Source organism: Platalea leucorodia (assembly GCF_965183815.1).
Source record: "Platalea leucorodia genome assembly, chromosome: 3".
In the NCBI taxonomy this organism is placed as follows: domain Eukaryota; kingdom Metazoa; phylum Chordata; class Aves; order Pelecaniformes; family Threskiornithidae; genus Platalea; species Platalea leucorodia.
The window spans coordinates 47,811,167-47,830,435 of NC_138825.1; the positions used below are offsets into that span (position 1 = coordinate 47,811,167).

Here is a 19,269-nt window from a genome sequence, read left to right on the forward strand (position 1 = left end):
ATATTTAAAGAGACGTGCACAGCAATGGCTACTTAAATACATTTTTCTAGACTTGTAACAAGGAATGTGCTTGGTTTCAAATATTTCATGGATGCGAAAATGTAACAGGGAATTAAAATACTTGCTATTAAAATTAATATTTAGAAACATAGGTTGCTGGCTGGCTAAATGTAAGATAAGGCCCTGGCGAGCGAAGAGCACAAATCAAATCTCGGGCAATAACCAAAAATACTAATCGTGTCGGGGTTTGCTTGCGTTTGGGGGATTTTCTTTTGGCATTAATTACTTCACGAATGTTATATTTTAAAAATGAATTAAAGCAGCGCCGTTAACGCCTGTGTCCTCGTTCCCCTGGGTGCCTGCGGCCCGCTCGGACCCCGCCTTTCGGGGCCCGCCCCGCTCCCCCGGGCAACCGGAGCCGCGACAGGCGGTTGGGCCGCCTCCGCGCCGCCTCCGCCCTTGGGGGCGGGCGCTTCCGGCGCGGGCCGCCGCCCTTCCGGCGGCAAGATGGCGGCGGGCGTGGAGCTGGGCTTCGCGGCGGCGGCGGGGCCGGGCGGCGGCTGGCGGCTGCGCAGCGCCTACTTCCCCAGCAAGGTCGGGGGGCGGCCGGCGTGGCTGGGCGAGGCCGGGCTGCCGGGCCCCGCCGCCCTGCGCTGCGGCCGCTGCCAGCGGCCCTGCGCCTTCCTGCTGCAGCTGTACGCGCCGCTGCCCGGCCGCCCCGAGGCCTTCCACCGCACCCTCTTCGTCTTCGCCTGCCGCGGCGCCGCCTGCTACCGGCTGCCGGGCCCGCGGGGGCCCCTCTGCGGTGAGGCGGGGGGCGGTGAGCGGGGCGGGGGCGGGGGCCGCCGGCAGCCGCCCCGCTGACTGGCGGCCGCCTCTCGCCCGCAGTGTTCCGGAACCAGCTGCCGCGGCGGAACGACACCTACCCCGAGGAGCCGCCCCCCGAGGAGCCGCCGCCGGGCCCCGCCGCCGCGCCCCCGCTTCGGCTCCGCGGCGGCGCCGCTCTCTGCCGCGTCTGCGGCTGCCCGGGGCCCCGCGCCTGCGGGCGCTGCCGCCGCGCCGCCTACTGCGGCCCCGAGCACCAGGCGCTGGACTGGCGGCGGGGGCACCGGCGGGCCTGCGGGCAGCAGCCCGACGGAGGTGGGTCCGGGGGGCCGCTGCAGGGTTGCCCGTGGCTCCGCCGCGTCCGAGCTGTGGCGGCGGGCACGGTGCCGTTGCAGAGCCGGCCGGCCCTGCCTGTTGCTGGGGTAGGGGCCTGCAGAGGAGGGAGAAAAGAAGGGCCCATCTCTTGCGTTACCGTTTGTAAGGAAACGAGCAGTAAGTCAGAAAAGGTAGCAGAAAGCAGATGCTTTTCTTTCTCTTAGATGCTTACTTCATGTGACACAAGACCGTGGGATCTTTGTTGCTCCTGGAAGGCCGATAAATTTAAGGCGTACCTGTGGTCTCTTTCAAAGACCTCTTTCTGTCCGCCTCGTGTCATAAAAAGACCAATTTTTTTTCCCTTTGCAGGCTACTTTTGAGATGGCTTATTCATAAATTGTAAAGGAACATACAGAGGTGATGCCTTCACAGGGTACTGTGACGGTCAGTAGATGAAAAGAGTAGCCCACGAGTGTGCTATTTTAGAGACCCTTTTCTTAAACCGTCCCCTCTCCTGCTCTCCTCTCGCTCATACGCTTGCTTGTTTGCTGGTTGTTAAAGGGACACGTACAGAGTATTTAAAGTCTTTTTTTGAGTCTTCAGAAGTATCACATTAATAGCGGTGCGAATAAACGTGGTGTGTGTGATCTATCTCCCATCGTACAGTGTGGGATGCTAGTCCCAAAAACTGTTTGGATTGTAGGAAGTGGAAATAAGCAGAACGTTAAGAGTTGATTTGCGCAAATCAAGTTATGGGTCAGACATTTGAAACATTTAATTGAAGCAGTGAAAACCTGAAACGTACTAGCACGTAGTTAATACCATCATTACAGAAGGTACACTTGATGCATTTGTGGAAGCTTTGCCTACTCGCAATATCCAAAGGAAAAATAAAAAATGGTACGGCCTCAGGGCATCTGATGCACGCTTGGCTTGTGCGTGTATGCTCGGCGGAGTGAGATACGCACAGAGCTGTCCAGCTGCAGGTTTTGGTTTTTAAAATGCAGCCGCTAACACTGTTGAGTTTTGGTTTTTAAAATGCAGGTGCTAACACTGTTGAGTCCATCTTCTGCATCTCATAGATTTACAAAGATGCAAAGCAACGCATCACCTATTGTAGTTTTCTACTGTCCTTAATACAAAATCTTACCTTATCTTTAAATCAGGTCTAGCAATGATGTAAATCACTCTTGCTTATGCAACGTTTGTGCTGTATTTTTGCTATGTGGTTTGCCACGTAGTTTTTGGGGAGAAGGACGCGTACTATGAGGTGACGACGTGAAGTGGTACCTGTTTTCTGTTTTGTAGATGACTCGGCGGATGCAGTTCCCGAGCATAACGAATTCCTTTTTCCAGAATATGAAATTTTGATAGAACCTGAGGAACCAGAATTTCCTGCTGACAGCAGCGTAGATCCTGATGATGAACAAGGAGCTGGAGATACATCAGAGGACCCGAAAGAACAAAAGGAACTGAGAGCTATAGGCGGTGCAGGTAAGAAATAAGATGCTGTCTGTAGTTCTTCCTAATGAAGCTGGTATGACATCTTTAAAATATAAAACACTGTGATTTTTAAGCGTTCATTGTTAACTACTGGCAACAAAAGGCTAAATCTACAGTCATTTGTGATGCAGGTTTTTTGTATACATCCCGTAATACAAGTTGCTTTTAGGGGAGAGACTTACTAAGCCGCAACCCCAGGAGCTGTTGAAGCGGCTGTTGCTGCAGCGAAGCTGCAGGTAGCTGGGAGTTACACTGTGTCCCTGTGGGCTTCCCGCAGGCAAGGAACAACTCCAGTGGGAAAAACAGGGCCCTGAGGGGCTGCTGCTGGACGCTGTTGGCATCAGGAGACTGAGTTAGATTGGCTTGGCTTGACTTGGTTCAATTTGTCTTAATTTACGGAAAATACTTAACAAATCTCCTTGTCTGTGCTAGAAGAAAACCGTTCTGAGGCTATTTTAATTGACTGTGAATTAAGCGGTTCAAGTGCAGGCCCCCCCCGCCCCGCCCCAGAACTGACGAGGTGCGTGCAGCTCACCCCACGGCTTTGCACACCCCCAGGGTGGAGAGTTCGTGCTGGTACGGGGGAAGGCTGCTGGGTTCCCCGCTGTCCCTTACTGTGGGCTAAGGCTGTCTCGAGACTGCCCGGTGCCCCAAGTTGATGTGAACGTGGGAGTGTGAGAGAGGGACCCTTCGGTGCTAGGAGCTGGCGTCTGGCACACGCACGGCACGGGTGGCCTTGCCCAGATGTCACATGCGGAAGGTTCAGCAGCCCCAGCGATCCCCGCTGGGAGCCATAAACTTTGGTAGATTAACTCCTTCCCTTTGCAGCGTTCCGCTGCTGACATCTACGTTTAAAATGCAGCTAAAACTAGTAAATGGGTATGTGAGTGACTGAATCTTAATGTGTTACAAAAAGAAAAAAAAAAAAAGTGTTAGTGATTTACACTGGGAATGATTCTTGAGAGGAAAATGCACTTACAGTATTGTTTTTAGTTTCTGGCTGCCTTGCGTTAGCCTTTAACCTTTGGGGTTTTTTTTCTTGCCTAGGTGAAGCATTTCAATCCTTAGATGAAGAGACATTGGAAGCAATGGCAAAACATGAGACTAAAGAAGACAAGATCTTCCAGATGTTTAAAGAGCGAGTAGCTGCCGAACCGGAGCAGGTCAGAAGATGGGGCAGCCGTAGAACTTACAGGTTCTGGCTGAGCATCCTGCTTGCGCCTGCAAAATGTTTCACTGTCTTTCATACCTACGGTTAGAAATGGTGATGGGGATGCCTCCTCATCCTCCGCACACCTTAACCAACATACCCTAATCTTCCTTACGTGCAGAACTTGATTCACGCTGAAGTAAGAATTTAGCACCTGCTCCTCTGCCTCACACAGAACTTGGCCAGGATGAGAAGGCACAGGGGCGCTGAAGCCGACACGGTGGGGGGAGGACCTGCCATCCTGTGAAGTGGTTCTAACCGAAGGGGGTGGGGAACCATCGCTCTCTTCCCCAGCCTTTGGCCCTGTTGGCTTTCCTCCTCAGCAGAACCAAAACCTCAGAGAGGAGCTCTGTCACAGTCACCAGCTGCGGGGGCAGGGGGAGAGTGGTTTGGCTTTTTTTAAGGTTGAAGAAATTAGTGATGGCTTTAAAATTTCAACTATTTAAAACAGAAATCTCCCGCTATGCTATTTCTTGCTAACACAACCCAAGGGAACATCAGGAAGATGTGCCAGGGGAAGTTCAGGTTGGACATTAGGAAAAGGTTCTTCACCCAGGGGGTGGTGGAGCACTGGAACAGGCTCCCCCGGGAGGTGGTCACAGCGCCAAGCCTGACAACATTCAGGAAGCATTTGGACAATGCCCCCAGACATGTGGTGTGAATTTTGGGGTTGTCCTATGCAGGAACAGGAGTTCAACTCGATGATCCTTGTGGGTCCCTTCCAGCTCAGGACATTCTGTGATTCTATGACAAGAGGCTGAAAAAAGCCACATTGTCAAACAAAAACATGGTTCCTGGTTCCATTCAGAGGAAGCAGGCCTAAATCCATGAAAGTGGTGGAGGAAGAAGAAAGTCTCTCCATGTTTTACCTCATAGCTGAGGGGTGAGGGCGCACATCCAGAAAGCAGGAGGCTTTGAGTCTGTTCCCTCCTGTTTGGGGTAGGTGCATCACCTCCCTCCCTGATCGCCCCCATACTGACTGATCTGCGTGAGAGGCCTCTTGTTGATGATGCCTGATTTGCTATATAAATATTTAGATAGTGACAGAACAGCAAGGGACATGAGTGTCTGAAAATACCTCCTCCTTGGACGCTGGGACAGTCCCCTTGCATTTAGATGCAGAACTGCAAACGGAAGGAGCTTGGTTGCGTTCCTGTTCTGCTGCCTGCTGATCTATCGGTCTGCTGTTCTTCCATCTCAAGGCTATAAAATACCGGACCTAGCATTTCTGGGTCCCTTAGTGAGAGAAATCAAATCATTGCAATTTATCCCTGCGCCTTTGAAAAAATGCTGTACGAATACGAGCATGATTCACATAGTTAAGAAAACTTCTATAAAGAACCTGTCTTACTTAGAATACCACATCTGCAACTGATAGACTTTGCCATGGGTATTGCTTAAAGGAACTGACCTTGTTCTGCACCATCTTACTGCTTTGTCTATGTCAGTAAATACCAATTTTATACCAAGATGATAAGACAGTCTTGAGAACTTACTTAAACTGCTGCTCTGTTTCAGATTATTAGATACTGCAGGGGAGGAGAAGGCCCAATCTGGGTATCAGGTGAAAATATTCCTGAAGAAAAAGATATCCCAAATTGTTCATGTGGTGCCAAAAGGATATTTGAATTCCAGGTATGTAAGTTAATTTAAAGATAATGTAGGTAATGTAGTTGTCGGCTTGTAATTAGAGCAAGGTAGTTGAAGTTGCTACAAACTAACTCGCTAAATTGTACAGAGCCTTTATTTACTATTGTAACTGCTTGTTCCTATAAGACTTTAACACAGAGAAGGTAGGTTCCCATCTGATAATTTGCACCATCCATAAAACTGTGCACTTGTGAATATGGAACCATCTCTTAAGTAATAGGAGTCTGGTATTGTGTATTTTAAAAAAAAAAAAAAGCATTTATGATGTAAATTGGAAACATGGCTGGCTGGAAGCATTCAGCTGTAAAATTCTGAATGCTAGAAGCATTATGTATGGTGAATACACTTAATGTCATGCAAAGACAAAACATAGTTATGGAAGGAGGGTTACAAATCAGGCAACGCTTAGTCAAATAAAACTTCTGTAGATAAAATAATTAGGGCCATGCCTTTCATTCCCTGTGCGTCTACTACGCTGTTTTGGGAATTCCAAATTTCTTTCATTTGAGCTGCTGTGTTACTTAGTAGCTTTGATTGGGATTTTGGTGTAAGAGAACATAAATGACGGCTGGACCCTTCTTTGGGAAGAGACACGGGGAGAGGGTGGAGGGCCGTGGCCTGCCTCTAAACCCTTGTTTTTCCTTGAAGATTATGCCACAGCTCCTGAACCACCTTCAGGTTGACAGCCTTGGAGAGAGCATTGACTGGGGAACGCTGGTGGTGTACACTTGTGCCGACAACTGCGGTGAGGGAAATCAGTACCTGGAAGAGTTCATATGGAAACAAGACTTCTCTGCAGGCTCTGTTTAACTGCCCTCGAGTTACTACGTTGAGTCATCTAAATAGAGTACTTGCCTTGTTTCAGTGCATCTCTGCACTTGGCAAACAGGTGATTGACCTGAAGTCACGGATAGCTGCGTATCTCTAACAGTGATAGACCTACCAAAAGTAGGCCTTGGCAGCCTCTCTCTTGTGCTCCAACCTGGTAATGAAGCCAGATGCATTTGTTCAGTGAATTTCTCTTCAAATCTCAATTCTGAGTGTTGAAATAAAGATGAAATATTTTTGGAGTGGTAGAAGTATCTTTTGTTGGTGACTGAACTTCAAGAACTTGATTGTTGTCTGTGAGGATTTTCTTTGTTCTACTGAAAAACTAATTCGCAGAGAAAAGCAGGCTGCTGTAGGATCGCTTGAGTGCTTATGCTCAGGAGGCGTACAGAAGTCACAGCTAAGACAAAGCTGCGTACTTTCACTGTGGAACTTAAACCTGCTTCTCTTTCTCAAAAGGTACGCTGATTCTAACTTGGCAGTTGTTACATGTTCTGATTGAGTCGTTATTCAAGATAAAATGCACAAGAATTGTTTTATCTGACTTTAACTCAGTTAATAGTTTTAACTATTTCTGCATGGGACTATCATCTGGTGCAGAAGCAGTTTAAACAGAGCCAGCCACACCAGAACATGTTTGTCTTGTCACTTACTGCAGGTAGCAGCAGATTTTTCAAGCTGAATTGTACCTGGAGTCTGCCATCTTTGGTGAAGTTCAAAAATAAGTGCCTTCTGCAGGGATTCTTCTGATATTTGACTGCCACATAGCTGAGGCAGGAGAGAAGTGAAACCATAATGCTGAATTTACTGTGGTAGTTGCTTAACTACTCCTGTGGCTATAGCTACAGCTGCAGAAAAGATAAGGCTGCTTTTTTTCTTTTGGTGTCTCAGTACAGAATTTACTTCAGCTGCATGTTCCCTTATCCTGCTCAAACCATTCATGTCTGCTTACTAGTGATTCTGAAGGTGATTTTTTGAAAGCCCTAAGCCCACTGTTGGGGTTTGTTTTGTATTAATTTAGATGTTGGAAATACTCAAATGAGCAGGCAGGGAATGCTTTACGTATAAGCTGTTTGGTCATCACAGAACTTAATTTCTGAAAGGGTAGTTTTAAGCCTTGGTACATGTCACGGAACAGCAAACAGTATTTTAAGTCATTGTAGTACAGCTTCACTGATTTGCTTGAAAGCCATCCCACAGTTACTTAAGGCTCCAAGCTTTCCTGCAGAGTTAAGAGTTTTGCAGGTAAGTTGGTAATAGTTCACGGTCCTACAAAAGCACGGACAGTCACAGAGTTATGTTCAAGAGCACTCGGGAGTGTTCATTAGCTCACAGCACAGAGTTGTGTGGCACTGAAGGCAATGCAGTGTTTGGGTACCTTGAACTTACCCTGGCAAGGCTACCTTATTAAACAGCAGCTTTCGGATAAGATCCATGAAACCAATTATTAAAACGCCTGGAGAAACACCATTATATGCCACTATGGAGGGAGTAGAGAAGACTAAGGATTAAGGTCACTCAGGATTTGCAAACGGAGTAGTAGCAAAGCCAGCCAAAACTTCATTTTGTCTGGAATGAAACACCAACTCAGTCAACAAAGAGACCACGGTTGCATTGGGGTTAGTTTTAGATAAAAGCTGTTTGAAAGAACGTGCAAGCCATAGAAAGGAGGTTACTATTACTGAAAATTTACTGGAGAAAAAAAAGTTTATTTTTAGTTCTCAGCCCGTTAAGCTTCAAGCACAGTTCAGAGGGAAGATTATGTACATACTGACTCTAGTTGGAAGGGCTTTGACATTTTACAGGAACGCTACTATAGTGAGACTGTCATAGTTGGTAAAATACAAAAGTAGTAATTTAAAGAAATTCTAGAAGCTAAGCAGGGATCTCTTGTTCCAATTCAGTCAAGTGTAGTTATTTAAGACTTGCATAAATCCCATCTGTTGAACATGAGGCAACACACACCTGAACACAAACTTCCTTAACCAGGCATCTCTCTTGCTTTAACAGACTAGAAATACTCAAGCTAGACGTTGCCAAGGATATGGCTGCTGGTAAGCAAGCCAGAGCATGGTTAAGATGCTCTCAAAACGACACGTCACTTACAGTAGTGCATGTGCTATTGAAAAATCCAGATTAAATTAAAAAGAAGTTTTCAATGTATTTCACTCTATCAGCTGGGTAATTTTAAAATTCATTAAGACAGTTCCCATAATTGTATAAACAGGGTTTATTGTACATGTGGAGCTGAAGGAGGAAAGAGAAGGAAGGTATATATTATATATATATGTACAGTGAGCCATTTTCATTAATAAATTTATTCTGTCTTGCTTAATACTGGAAAGAGGGAATGTGTCTGGCACCAAAGAAATCTAAAATTGAAAAAATTTAAAAGCTGAAGTTCTGAAAATTATAAAAACCATGGTCTTATGGAAGGAAGTTAAAACATATATACATGGCAATTTAAGTGGTTTATACACTGAGTGACACAGTTGCGTTTGTCTTTTAAACCAACTTACGGATTTTCTATTAATAGAACTGGCATTAGAACTATTTAAAAGCTAGAATATAAATAAAACTTGGAGGGACTGCTCCAGGAACAGCCCTGTAAAGCAACTCACAGTAACTCAGTAGACGTAATCAACAATACAGTTCCCCTTGAGCATCAGGGAAGTAGGCACTAACTGGGAAATAGTCCAAGTCCTGGTGTTGCAGTTTCACTGAAGTCCATCTCTTGTTACTGCTGTGCCGTACGCAATACCTTTTAAAATATCCCCCCGGTTTCTCCGACAGATGTAGAAACTGTTACGTTGTCTTTCTGAATCCCTTTAAAATAGGATAGATGTTTTCAAATGCTTCATAGATTTCTGCTCGTACTTTAGCACCTAGAAAAAGAGAGGAAATTAAGTTAGTTTGTACCTTCTGCCAAATACTTAATTTTAGCCTTTAGAATGTTTATTTGAATGCAACTCTATATAATATAAACTTATGTATATCCATAAATTCCCATTTTTACAAATTTTTTTTTTTTTTAAGATACTCATTTCATCTAGAGCGTACGTTACCAGCCTTATCACTGTTTCTTCTGATAACTGGCAAAACTTCAATTAGCATCTTTGTGCTTATGCTATACTTGCAAATGGGATTTTTCTACACGTAATTTCCGCAGGAGACCCAACTACAAAGCACAGCCCTAGAGGACGTTTCTGCAGAAAGGCCTAACCGGTGGAGCTTTTTTGAGAGCGTGAACATGTGGGGAGCACGGTCTGGCAGCGGAGACCGCTGCAGAGGCCCACCACTTGCCACACCGCGGGGATGTGCTGCTCCTTTTGTCTGCGAGTCTTGTAGGTTTTTTTCTCCGCAGTAAGACTCAGCACGAGGGGAAAAGGAAGGGTGCAGGTGGAGTGCCCGAGGTTGAGGCAGTCCTAGAGCTCGGGTACCTCCCATTCTTTGGCTGCTCTATCAAAGGAGAATGGCAGCAGCCTCCAGCCAAGCTGTCAAAGAACAGTTAGCTCAGTCACACAGACCCAGCACCCAGAAAGAGACTTTCAGATTTTGCCAGAAACGCTACCTGCGCTCCTACAGCTTTCTGGGCACCTGCATACTTGATTAGGATTCGTGATCATTGCTTACATGGATTTAGCCAAACGTGTGGTTTGCTTTGTGCGTTCTCACCCACAGAATGCTGTACTATCTGTTCTTTCTCAGTACTGTCTTCTCCAAAGGAAAACGCCTCGCAAATTACATACCTCTGGTATCATTGTGTGTTCTCTGTAATACAGTCTAAATCTAACCTACTGGAGTAAGATACTGTCTTCACTTACCAGTTAAAACCACTTTTCCAGAAACAAAAATAAGGAGAACAATTCTTGGCTTGATCATTCTGTAGATTAAGCCAGGAAACAATTCGGGCTCGTAGCTGTAAGAGAAGAGAGTGACAGTGTTTGAACATGCTTGCAGACGCACGTTCCGGTCTTTCATCTGCAGGACTGCAGAGCAGATGTAGGCCTCGCTGAAATTTGGAAAGTAGCAGAGAAGATCACTTTGATGGGTTCATATTGGGCAACCTCAGTTACACCCGAGGCAGAGCAGGGATGGGAACAAAGATGCAGGTTTCCCTCTGGTGCAAGGGAATAATCTAAACAGATGTCACTCCCTAAGCTAGTCAATATGCAGCAAGGATGAAACAGAAGCGAGCCTTTTTTTACCTGCTGAACTGCTGGTGTGTGAGTACCAATCCTTCTAATCTGATGGGAAATTTCACATCACAGCTGCCCACCATGTTCTGAATTTTAAAATCCAAAAATTTTGCAGGAAAACCGAGTTTCTGAACAACTCTTGCATACTTCCTTGCTGCCAGTCTGGATTGCTCCTCACTGAAGTGAGAAAGGGATATACATATTATTTCCTCAGTTAAGTATTACTTGAAGCAAATAGCATTAAACCACAAATATTTAATTGGGAAAAAACTGTCTGTGTTGGGGCGGGGGGGGGGGGGGGGGGGGAAGGTCACACGCAAAATTTTTACAACCCAAATTAACAACTAGCACTGGTTTGCGTGCTAATTTTGGCACTAGGATCCTGAACACCATTAATGTTATACTCGTCGTTCGTGAGGCAGAAAACAGTAAATTACAAATCCACATATTCCACACTCTTAAAATATCACCCTGAGTCCCTCTAATGAGACACGAAACCTGTTACTTAAGTTTTCAGTGTAGAACAACTTTGAACTACTACTGCTAGAAAATGCATATTTCTATAAAAATCTGTCAACTGCCAAAATCCTCTGCTTGATTCAGCCCAGGCATTCAAACCTGGGTTTCACACAACTGCACAGCCTTACAGGCTGCTGCAGAACTCGGTTTGCTTCAGTTTTGTAACCAGCTGAGGATCTGGTTGCTCCTAACACAGAGCAAGACAACCTGAACTCCAAGCGTCACCAGGCAAAGAAAGCGTTTCCTGTACAGCTCTATTCATTCATCTCTGCTCATTAGCTTATTCCTTCTGGATTCCTAACAGGCTTCTTCAGAGCAGAATTTCTCTCCTGCCCACTGCAGTTAAACTTATGCTTAGTTTTCAATTCTTATGCTTCAATGATCATGTTAGGAACAGATCAGACTACAGGGACCGGAGACTTGGAGCTCTTGGCCTGTGAAGAATGAAACTATTCAAATATAAAATCACTCTTCCTCTGCCACCGCCTCTACAGTTTACACAGTTCCAGTGCATAGTCATTGAAATTTGTAATTATTATTAAAAAAAAAAAAAAAAAAGCAAAGCCAAAAAAAGTTAATATAATAGCCTCTGGAAACCAGTTGATCAGACTGTATGAAAGAGCTTCAGAAACAGAACTACCATTTCCCCCTTCGCAGGGAAGTCCTTTCAGTCGTGAAAAGACATTTTGTGAAGACACGTGTATTAGTCTATTGGAAATAATTGGGAAGCAACCTTAGTTGCACCTGTAGGGCTTTGTTGTATATATAAAAATACTGTATACAAATAATGGTACTGCTAAACCATCATGGTACAAGAGAAAAGACAGCCTGAATTAGTTTGCTTGTAATGCCTAAACATACCTTTTTGCTCCTGTGCACACCATTTTTCCAGAGCTGAATATAAGTGCAGTAGTACGCGGTTCTCTTATTCTCATAATAACAGCAGCAAAACGCTGAAATGTGAGCGGTGAGGCTATTAGTGATATATTGCTGTAATCATTACATTAAAACCGAATTTGCAAAGAAATACTAAGTTCAAACATACTTATGGATCACTCAAAATTTACTTAAAATGCTTAAATCATAAGTAGCTTCAAAAAACCACACTGAAAGGTAGAGTCAGACAGGAAGGACGTTTACCATTGCATTCCTATTTTACTAAGCTCATCTCATTACTGTATATGCAACATACAAATAATGCTAACATTTGCTACAGAGACAATCTTAAAAATAAATAAATTAAAAAAATTCCTCCACAGGTCTTGAAATTTGATCCGTTATAAGCAGGATGGAAGACTATCTGTCTGCAAATATTTTATGATTTTTTTTTCTGTCTTTAAAAATTGGACAGTGTTAGAATATCAGCAAACAGAACAGCTGGAGATCAAAGTTCTGTGTAAACAGAAGTCACCTCAACTACCAGAGTAGAACACAGCAGCTCGGTTAGCTCTAGCTTTTTATTCTAAGTACTGTAACATCTCTGCCTGCATTGCCAAATAATCTCAAACTCTTTGAAGCAAGAGATACTGCAAACTGATGTAGGCATATGCACACACACAAACCCCTGTTTTCCTGCTATATTTAACTCGGACCAGCTCACCATGCAGTCCCATAAGCTGTTCTGCTGACATAACCAAGGCAGTAGCGTGGGTTACCCAACAGCACGTTTGTCAAACTATGGCTTAAATAATACAGCCGAGCAACATCTTTCGTTGATAGATGAATGCACTGACTAAAAGTCAGGAGTGTGTTACATAACCCTTCTTTCTCTCCACTGTGGAAAACAGCATTTCGTATTGATTTTTCTAGCCTACAAGTTTTACACAGCCACCTACCCCTACCTTAAAGAGCTACCGTGGCATGCTCAAATTGCTGCTGCACCAGTATCTTACTCACATGCAATTATGTAACAGCATCACTGCTATAAGCTTACAGTAACAGTTATTTATCACATAACGCCTGCATGCCTGCTTTAAGCTTTGAGAGCAGAGTTCAGGTAAACTGTAGCAAAATCCCAAATATTAAAACAACAAAAAAACCCCACACCCTAGAAGAACGGAAGCCTTCCCAAGGCCAGTCAATTCAACTACACAACATCTAAACGTTTATTAGAAATAGTGTCCAACTACTGTGGTTGCAAAGATAACATTCCCAAGAGGAGCCACCCGAATGAAAAATGAAGCGACACAATTTTCTTGATTCAACGCTCCAGGTCCTCTGCTGTTGTTCAAAGTTTCCTGAGCTAAAAAAAAAAATCCCACGGTTTAACAAACTGGTATTTAGAAGCAGTGGGCAACTTATAAGTCGACATGAAAAATAAAAAAATCAATTTCATTTTGCTGTTCCACCAAACCTAGCCATCGGGAGCACGGAGATGGTGGGAGTGCTGCGGGACAACACGTAGGAAGGGAGCTCAGAGGGGAAGCGACACTGTAAAAACCCAGTGGCTGCGCTGCGACCACAAGAATTGCAGGGGAGCAGCCAGGTGAAGGAAGCCACAGCGCATACAGAAAAACCGTGGCTCTGGCAGGAGCCCAGGAGCTGAATTCTTCCTTCCTTTCTTTCTCCTTGTTGGGAGACAGGGAACGAGACTTCATCATCAGACATTTCACAGCAATATGAAAAAGGAACTTTCCGAGCATTATGAACTAAGGTGCCCAGACGAACAGCAGCAGAGGCCAGCTCTACAACAAACAACTTTGCCAGTGTATTACACTGTTGGTTAGGTTCTTCTAAACGTCATGTGTTCTTCCTAAATCTACCAAATTACGACCTGCTGTAAAACACAGCTACATCAGTATAAAAATGCTTTTTACTGTTTGACAGAATGTTCTAAGTTTATTAAAGATTTCTTTTTTAACTGCAGTTATAAAACTGCATCTGTAGTAGGAAGGTTTTTCAATCTATTTCAGCAAACTATACCCATAACCTGTGCCTTTGCCATATCTGTTATAGTATGAACTCCAATACATTTCTCTTACCTTAGGATTATATTCAGCATTTCGGGCACGAAGCGCAATAGTTTTTAGGTCAAGTTTGCAACCAAGATTCACCGTGGACACAATATTCCTGAAGATAGTTTAGAGAAATACATTAAAAAGACAATATAGAATTTTTGCATCTTCCTCATTTTTAACTATGCTTGATTAATTTTGGTTTTTTTGTGTTTTTCTTTTAAATTTGTTTCTCGAAGTGAGTTTAAATGACATCTTTCCTACTGACAGGAGCACTGAGCAGTGTTTTGGCTCAGGAACCTCCTTCTGTAGGGCAGTAGCTCCGAAGGCATGATTACTGGTTCGTCCTTATCTGCCAGCTATTATGAAAGGTATCTCATGAGAAGAATCTCTATTTCAGTTTGGCAGGAAAAACCCTTGATGCTGAGAGCCCCCACCACAATCAGGGAAGCTGCTGGAGACAGGAGAAAATGAGGGATCAAGAGTACCATCTGAAATTTTCCTTGGTATGCCCTTCAAGGAGGAAGAAGAGGTGCAGGACTAAGTGGGAATGACTCAGGAGGTAAACCCACTGCCAGGCGACAGGAAAGCAGGTCTCTAGAAAGTTTAAGAGAAGTTCCTAGATGCAAAATTTCCTTGGAAATCTGTTTTCTGGGAAAACCCTGAAATACGAAGGGCCTCAATGGAAAAAAAAAAAAAAAAAAGAAATATGAGGAACTACTCTTTCAGTGCAAAATTCACGTTATCAACCACTTCTCTTTGGACCTTCTGGAAATTGCTGTAAAAGCCTCTTTAAAACTAAAGTTTGGTGAAAATACTTTCATACCTAAGCCTAGAACTAGTTCTAGGTTTTTTTCCCCCCTTATGACAAACTCAGCTCTAGTCACGGATTAGAAAAGGGAACATGGAATATTAAGTACAACAAAGCTCTAGCTCCTAGGCTAGCAGCTAGTTTCTTCCCCTCTACCCTTCTAATTCCCTTTCAGCTGTGACAGTTCCTGTATTCTGCTTTAATACCTCACTAACAAAATTCTACACATAGTGAAGTGGAGCTATTTGCTTTACTGCGAACAGGTTACAAGGACCCAGTAAATTACAAATGAGAATGTGTTTCAAGGTATACATATTTTGAAATACCAGATTACCAACCCAGACTACTTTATAGCTAAAGCATGATGCACTCCTGAAGTGCACAGAGTTAAAAGTTACAATGGTGCTAAATGAAGACATATATAACATCCTCCACTGGTATGCTTAAAAGATGTATGGTTGATAAATCACTAAGAAACTGTTTATATTACTAAGCGGGTTAGTAATGAAGCTAAGCTAAAAATAAAGGCAAAAATTACTCATATCGCTAGAGGAGACCCATAAATTCTCAGGACCTCCCTTTCCACCAAAATGCGGTACTCAGTTCCTGATGTGGCTTTGATCCTAAGTCTTTAAAGTGCTATCTGAGAAAGGACATGCTGCACTAACACATGGGACACTCACTGCAGCTGTGGCACTATCCCAGAGCTCTCAGATGCCGGTGTTGCGGGAGTTATTGGAGTCATCGGAGTCATTGGAGAGGGATACAGAGGTGTGGTTCCCGGCAAAGGGGCTGTGGTAAGAGTCTGTGAGTGGAAGAGCTGGGGAGTTTGACCAGATGTTCCCTGCGTCGCTTGCTGTGATGTAGATTGCTGCGCTGCTTGTTGCTGCTGCTGCTGCCGCTGCTGTTCCTCTAGGATGGACAGACTGTTGGTGCTCTGGACAGGCTGTGGTGTCAATCCTGTGCCGTATGGCATCATTGGGCTAAAAATTGGAATTCCTGGAGTCATTGCACCCTGCAGAAGAAAGCACGAAACAGAAGCCACAGATCCTGTTGACTCCATTTTGTTTTTAAGAGAAAAGGTTTTCAGGAGGAGTCTAAAAATAAATCAATGTAAGTTGATCATATCAAACCCGAGACATATAGCAGTAACTCACTAAAAACAGAAAGCCCTTGGAAATGCAGTTCTTCTATAAAATAAAATAAAATAAAATAAAATATTATCTCTAGGGATCCGTCAGTTCTGCCGCTGTTCATCTCCAGCCAGGGATGCTAATAAGCTTTCACACTACCTTGCAAGTATGTCTCAACTTTGACCCACAATTTAACTTGCAATTGTTTGAACAAAGACTGTGCTCATTGTACCAAATGCGTTCATAGCACAACGACAGTCTATTATGTATAAGCTAGTTTAAAGGGCAACCACCAAAATTAAATTAATATTTCCAACTTATCAGTTATATTTCAACTTAAAGAAATCCCATATATCTGCATGTTTCTTATACCTCTGGATATACAAATTGATGGTTTTAAAATTGTGCTTCATACTACTATTATTCTACACCTAGCAGAATTTTTCAGATCTGCGAACAAAAAATCTGAAGTTACTTGCAAGAAATGGACAACAGTTTCACACAGAAATTCAGATCACAGTTGCATATTAAATCATTTGTTTTTACCTGAGGGGAGGCTAAGCCTTGAGCGTAGGGTGGTAAGCTGTTGTTCTGATCCATGATTCCAGTTATTTCTTTGGTGAGGCCAGAAGTATTTCCTTCAATTAGTTTAAATTAACTTCAAACCCTAGAGGGTTTTTAACCATTTAAAACATTCCAGCAAAGTAGCTTTTTAAGCCAAGCTGAAAGTGTTAGGAAAACATCAGCTCCAGAGCAATGCGTCTTATGAGTCTAATATACTAATCAAAGCCTGAAAAGAGAAAAAGTAGTATCTTGAGAACAATATCTAAAAACAAAACCAAAAGCAAACCTATCAGCTGCTGAGCTAGATAAGAGACACCCACATACAAATATATATATGAGAACATTCACACACATGTGCGCGCGCACACACGCACAATCCATAAAAATAACCTTTTTCAGGCACACTCTATGCAACCTTTGCAGCGCGCTTCTGTTGAAGCCCCCGGCCGGTAACCTGACTCACACGAGCAGGCCTCTATCTAACCAAACCCTGCTGCACAAACAACTAAAGCTGCTAATGCTCATTCTACTCCAAGCTTTGCTTTAGCTAGAAAAGCACTAATTTTTTTAGAATTGAACTCCACTGACTACTAACTGACAAGTTTACTGACACATTGCTTGTAAATCTCTTCCTGGCCATTTTAAGGCTTGGGCTTCCAAAAATATTTTTTCTTCTATGTGAAAAGTATCTCTGGTCAAATCAGAATTAGGTAATACTCTTCCATCCACTTCCGTAAAATAAAGCACTAACACATTTCAAACAATGACACGTGCTTTATGAGAAAAAAAGAAATACGTGAAAGCCAATTTCAGGTACACAAGTGAAATGTATGCAGGTGTTTTTTTGTTGTTTTTTTTTTTTTTTTTTTTTTTTTAACTATACCTCTGTTGCTGTGTTATGGAAATAAACGACACAAGTGGAGAATTTAAATGTAACACCTTGATATCAAGTATTTTTCCATTAAATTATAGCTTTCTTAACTAGATATCTATTACCCAGAAACACTCAAGGTCCTTTTTAGGCCAGAAGCGGACCACCTCAAAATTTGAAGAAAGCCTATTCAGCCTTTTTTTTTTTTTTTTTTTTTTTGACGTATGAGAACTCAGAATTACATTAATATTTATACTGCAGCTGAAAAGACATGCTTTTTTTCCTGTGACGATAAGACAACATTATCTCACCGAATGTATCAAAGAGCATCCATCCAGGTTTTACAACCTGGAGACAGGGGTAAATTAGAAGCCTAGACATTAGCCCAGAAGAAACAAAACCAACTCCTCGACAGCCCAGCTGTTTAGTAGGAAGTCTAGATACCAGGCACGCCAGAACCCGCAGGCAGGCCACCGCCGACGCAGAGGTCCATCTTGCAACCATCTAACCGCGGCTTGCTCGCCTCCCCACTACCACCGTCGGGGAACGCTTTTGTCGAGGCAACAGAGCCCGGAGGCAAGGGACACCCGGAGAAGGCCCCGAGCCCCCTTTCGGGGCGGGGGGGGCGCTCGGAAAGAGCCAGTTTCGGCGTGAGGCGACCCCTCCCGCTTCTCCGCGCCGCCCAGACCCCCACCCGCCCCGAGGCCGGCCCCAGCAGCGCGCAGCCGCCCCTGACGGCAGGGCCGCGCCACCGCCGCGCCCCCCTTCCCGCCCGCCCTCACACGGGGAAGGCGGCGACCGCCGCGGCCCGCGGCCATCCCGCCCCCGGCACCGACGGCCGCCGCTCGCCCCCGAGACGCGCCGGAGCCCCGCGGAGCGCGGCGGGCCGCCACCTCCTCGCCGCGGGAGCCCCTCGCCGCTTCCCCCGCGGCTCAGGCCGGCCCGGAGGGCCCCGGCCCTGCGGCGGCGCCGACGGGGAGGTGCGGAGCGAGCCCGGCCCCGCGCACCGCCCCCGCCCTCCAGGCCCATCGCGGCCCCGCTGGCGCTGGCTCCCGTCGTCCCCTCCCCGGGCAGCGCGGCGTGCGGCGGCCCCGGGAGGGAGCGGGGGGAAGGCGGGCGCGGCGCGGACGGTACCGGTACCTGCCCCTGCCGCTCCCGCCGCCGCCGCCGCCGCACAGCGCCCGCCGGAGCCAAGCTGCGCCCCGCGCCCGCGCCGCCGGCGCGTCCCGAGCGCGTCACTTCCGCCGCGCGCCCGCACCGCCTGCCCCACCGCCATCTTCAGTGAGGGCGCGGGGAGGCGGCCGGCCTGCCAGCCCCAGCCCCAGCCCCAGCCTGAGGAGCGGGGCCGGCCGGCGCCTTGCCCAGGCGGGCGGCGGCCCTCGTTCCCCAGCAGCGCCCAGCGCTGCCACGCGTGGCTCCTGCGGCTCCTGAGCCAGGCCTGGCCTGGCCTGGCCACAGGCTCGTGTGCTGGAAAGTTGTCCCCCATTTTCTCACTATACAAATCGCCGCCCCGGCTCCTCGCTGCGGCGCCGCCGGGTGGCGGTGCTCGCTGCCCCCCGTGCGCAGCTCTTCAGCACCAGCAGCTCTTCTTCCCGAGCACAGGGACGCGCTGCGCCTGCAGAGGCCCACACGCATCCCCTGCTCTCCCTGCTCCCCGGGCACCCCTGCCCCAGCCATTCCCCCTTGTTTCCCCGTCCGCTCCAGCACAGGGGGGGTCTTTGATCACCTCACCGCAGCCGCTATCAGCCCGCTTGCTTCCATGACCAGGCGCTCACAAGACAGGGGCTGACAGCGCTCGGACCGGGCACGAACCGGCGCTGCGCGCCGTGCCGGGGGGAACCCGCCGAGCCCTGGCTGGGAAAGACCCCGCGGGGAGAGGCAGCCGCA

At 46.0% G+C, this 19,269-nt stretch overlaps 2 protein-coding genes across 8 annotated transcripts; one reads left to right on the top strand and one right to left on the bottom strand.

The window, feature by feature from the left end:
• Positions 1 to 503: 503 nt before the first annotated feature.
• Positions 504 to 6,574, top strand: PDCD2 (programmed cell death 2). Of its 3 annotated transcripts, none has more exons than XM_082307604.1 (6): positions 504 to 805; positions 889 to 1,140; positions 2,497 to 2,634; positions 3,691 to 3,806; positions 5,372 to 5,488; positions 6,152 to 6,574. In XM_082307604.1, the coding sequence occupies exons 1-6, from the start codon at positions 508 to 510 to the stop codon at positions 6,311 to 6,313; spliced, it is 1,083 nt and encodes a 360-aa protein (XP_082163730.1). In that variant the 5' UTR covers positions 504 to 507; the 3' UTR covers positions 6,314 to 6,574. The 3 variants fall into 3 exon arrangements, with proteins under 3 accessions (XP_082163730.1, XP_082163729.1, XP_082163731.1); XM_082307603.1 differs by having other exon boundaries at positions 2,449 to 2,634; positions 6,152 to 6,573; XM_082307605.1 differs by having other exon boundaries at positions 2,449 to 2,634; positions 3,691 to 3,838; positions 6,152 to 6,305.
• A 1,214-nt stretch (positions 6,575 to 7,788) lies between these two features.
• Positions 7,789 to 19,239, bottom strand: TBP (TATA-box binding protein). 5 transcript variants are annotated; one of them, XR_014227745.1, is made up of 9 exons: positions 18,523 to 18,595; positions 16,494 to 16,737; positions 15,498 to 15,829; positions 14,031 to 14,118; positions 11,911 to 12,002; positions 10,540 to 10,707; positions 10,156 to 10,250; positions 8,953 to 9,216; positions 7,789 to 7,900 (listed from the first exon to the last, which is right to left on the bottom strand). XR_014227745.1 is itself a non-coding variant. In XM_082307609.1 (8 exons), the coding sequence occupies exons 2-8, from the start codon at positions 16,545 to 16,547 to the stop codon at positions 9,137 to 9,139; spliced, it is 909 nt and encodes a 302-aa protein (XP_082163735.1). In that variant the 5' UTR covers positions 16,548 to 16,737; positions 19,109 to 19,239; the 3' UTR covers positions 8,040 to 9,136. The 5 variants fall into 5 exon arrangements, 4 of the variants coding, with proteins under 4 accessions (XP_082163735.1, XP_082163732.1, XP_082163734.1 ...); XM_082307609.1 differs by lacking the exons at positions 7,789 to 7,900; positions 18,523 to 18,595 and adding an exon at positions 19,109 to 19,239 and having other exon boundaries at positions 8,040 to 9,216; XM_082307606.1 differs by lacking the exon at positions 7,789 to 7,900 and having other exon boundaries at positions 8,040 to 9,216.
• Between the last annotated feature and the right edge of the window lie 30 nt (positions 19,240 to 19,269).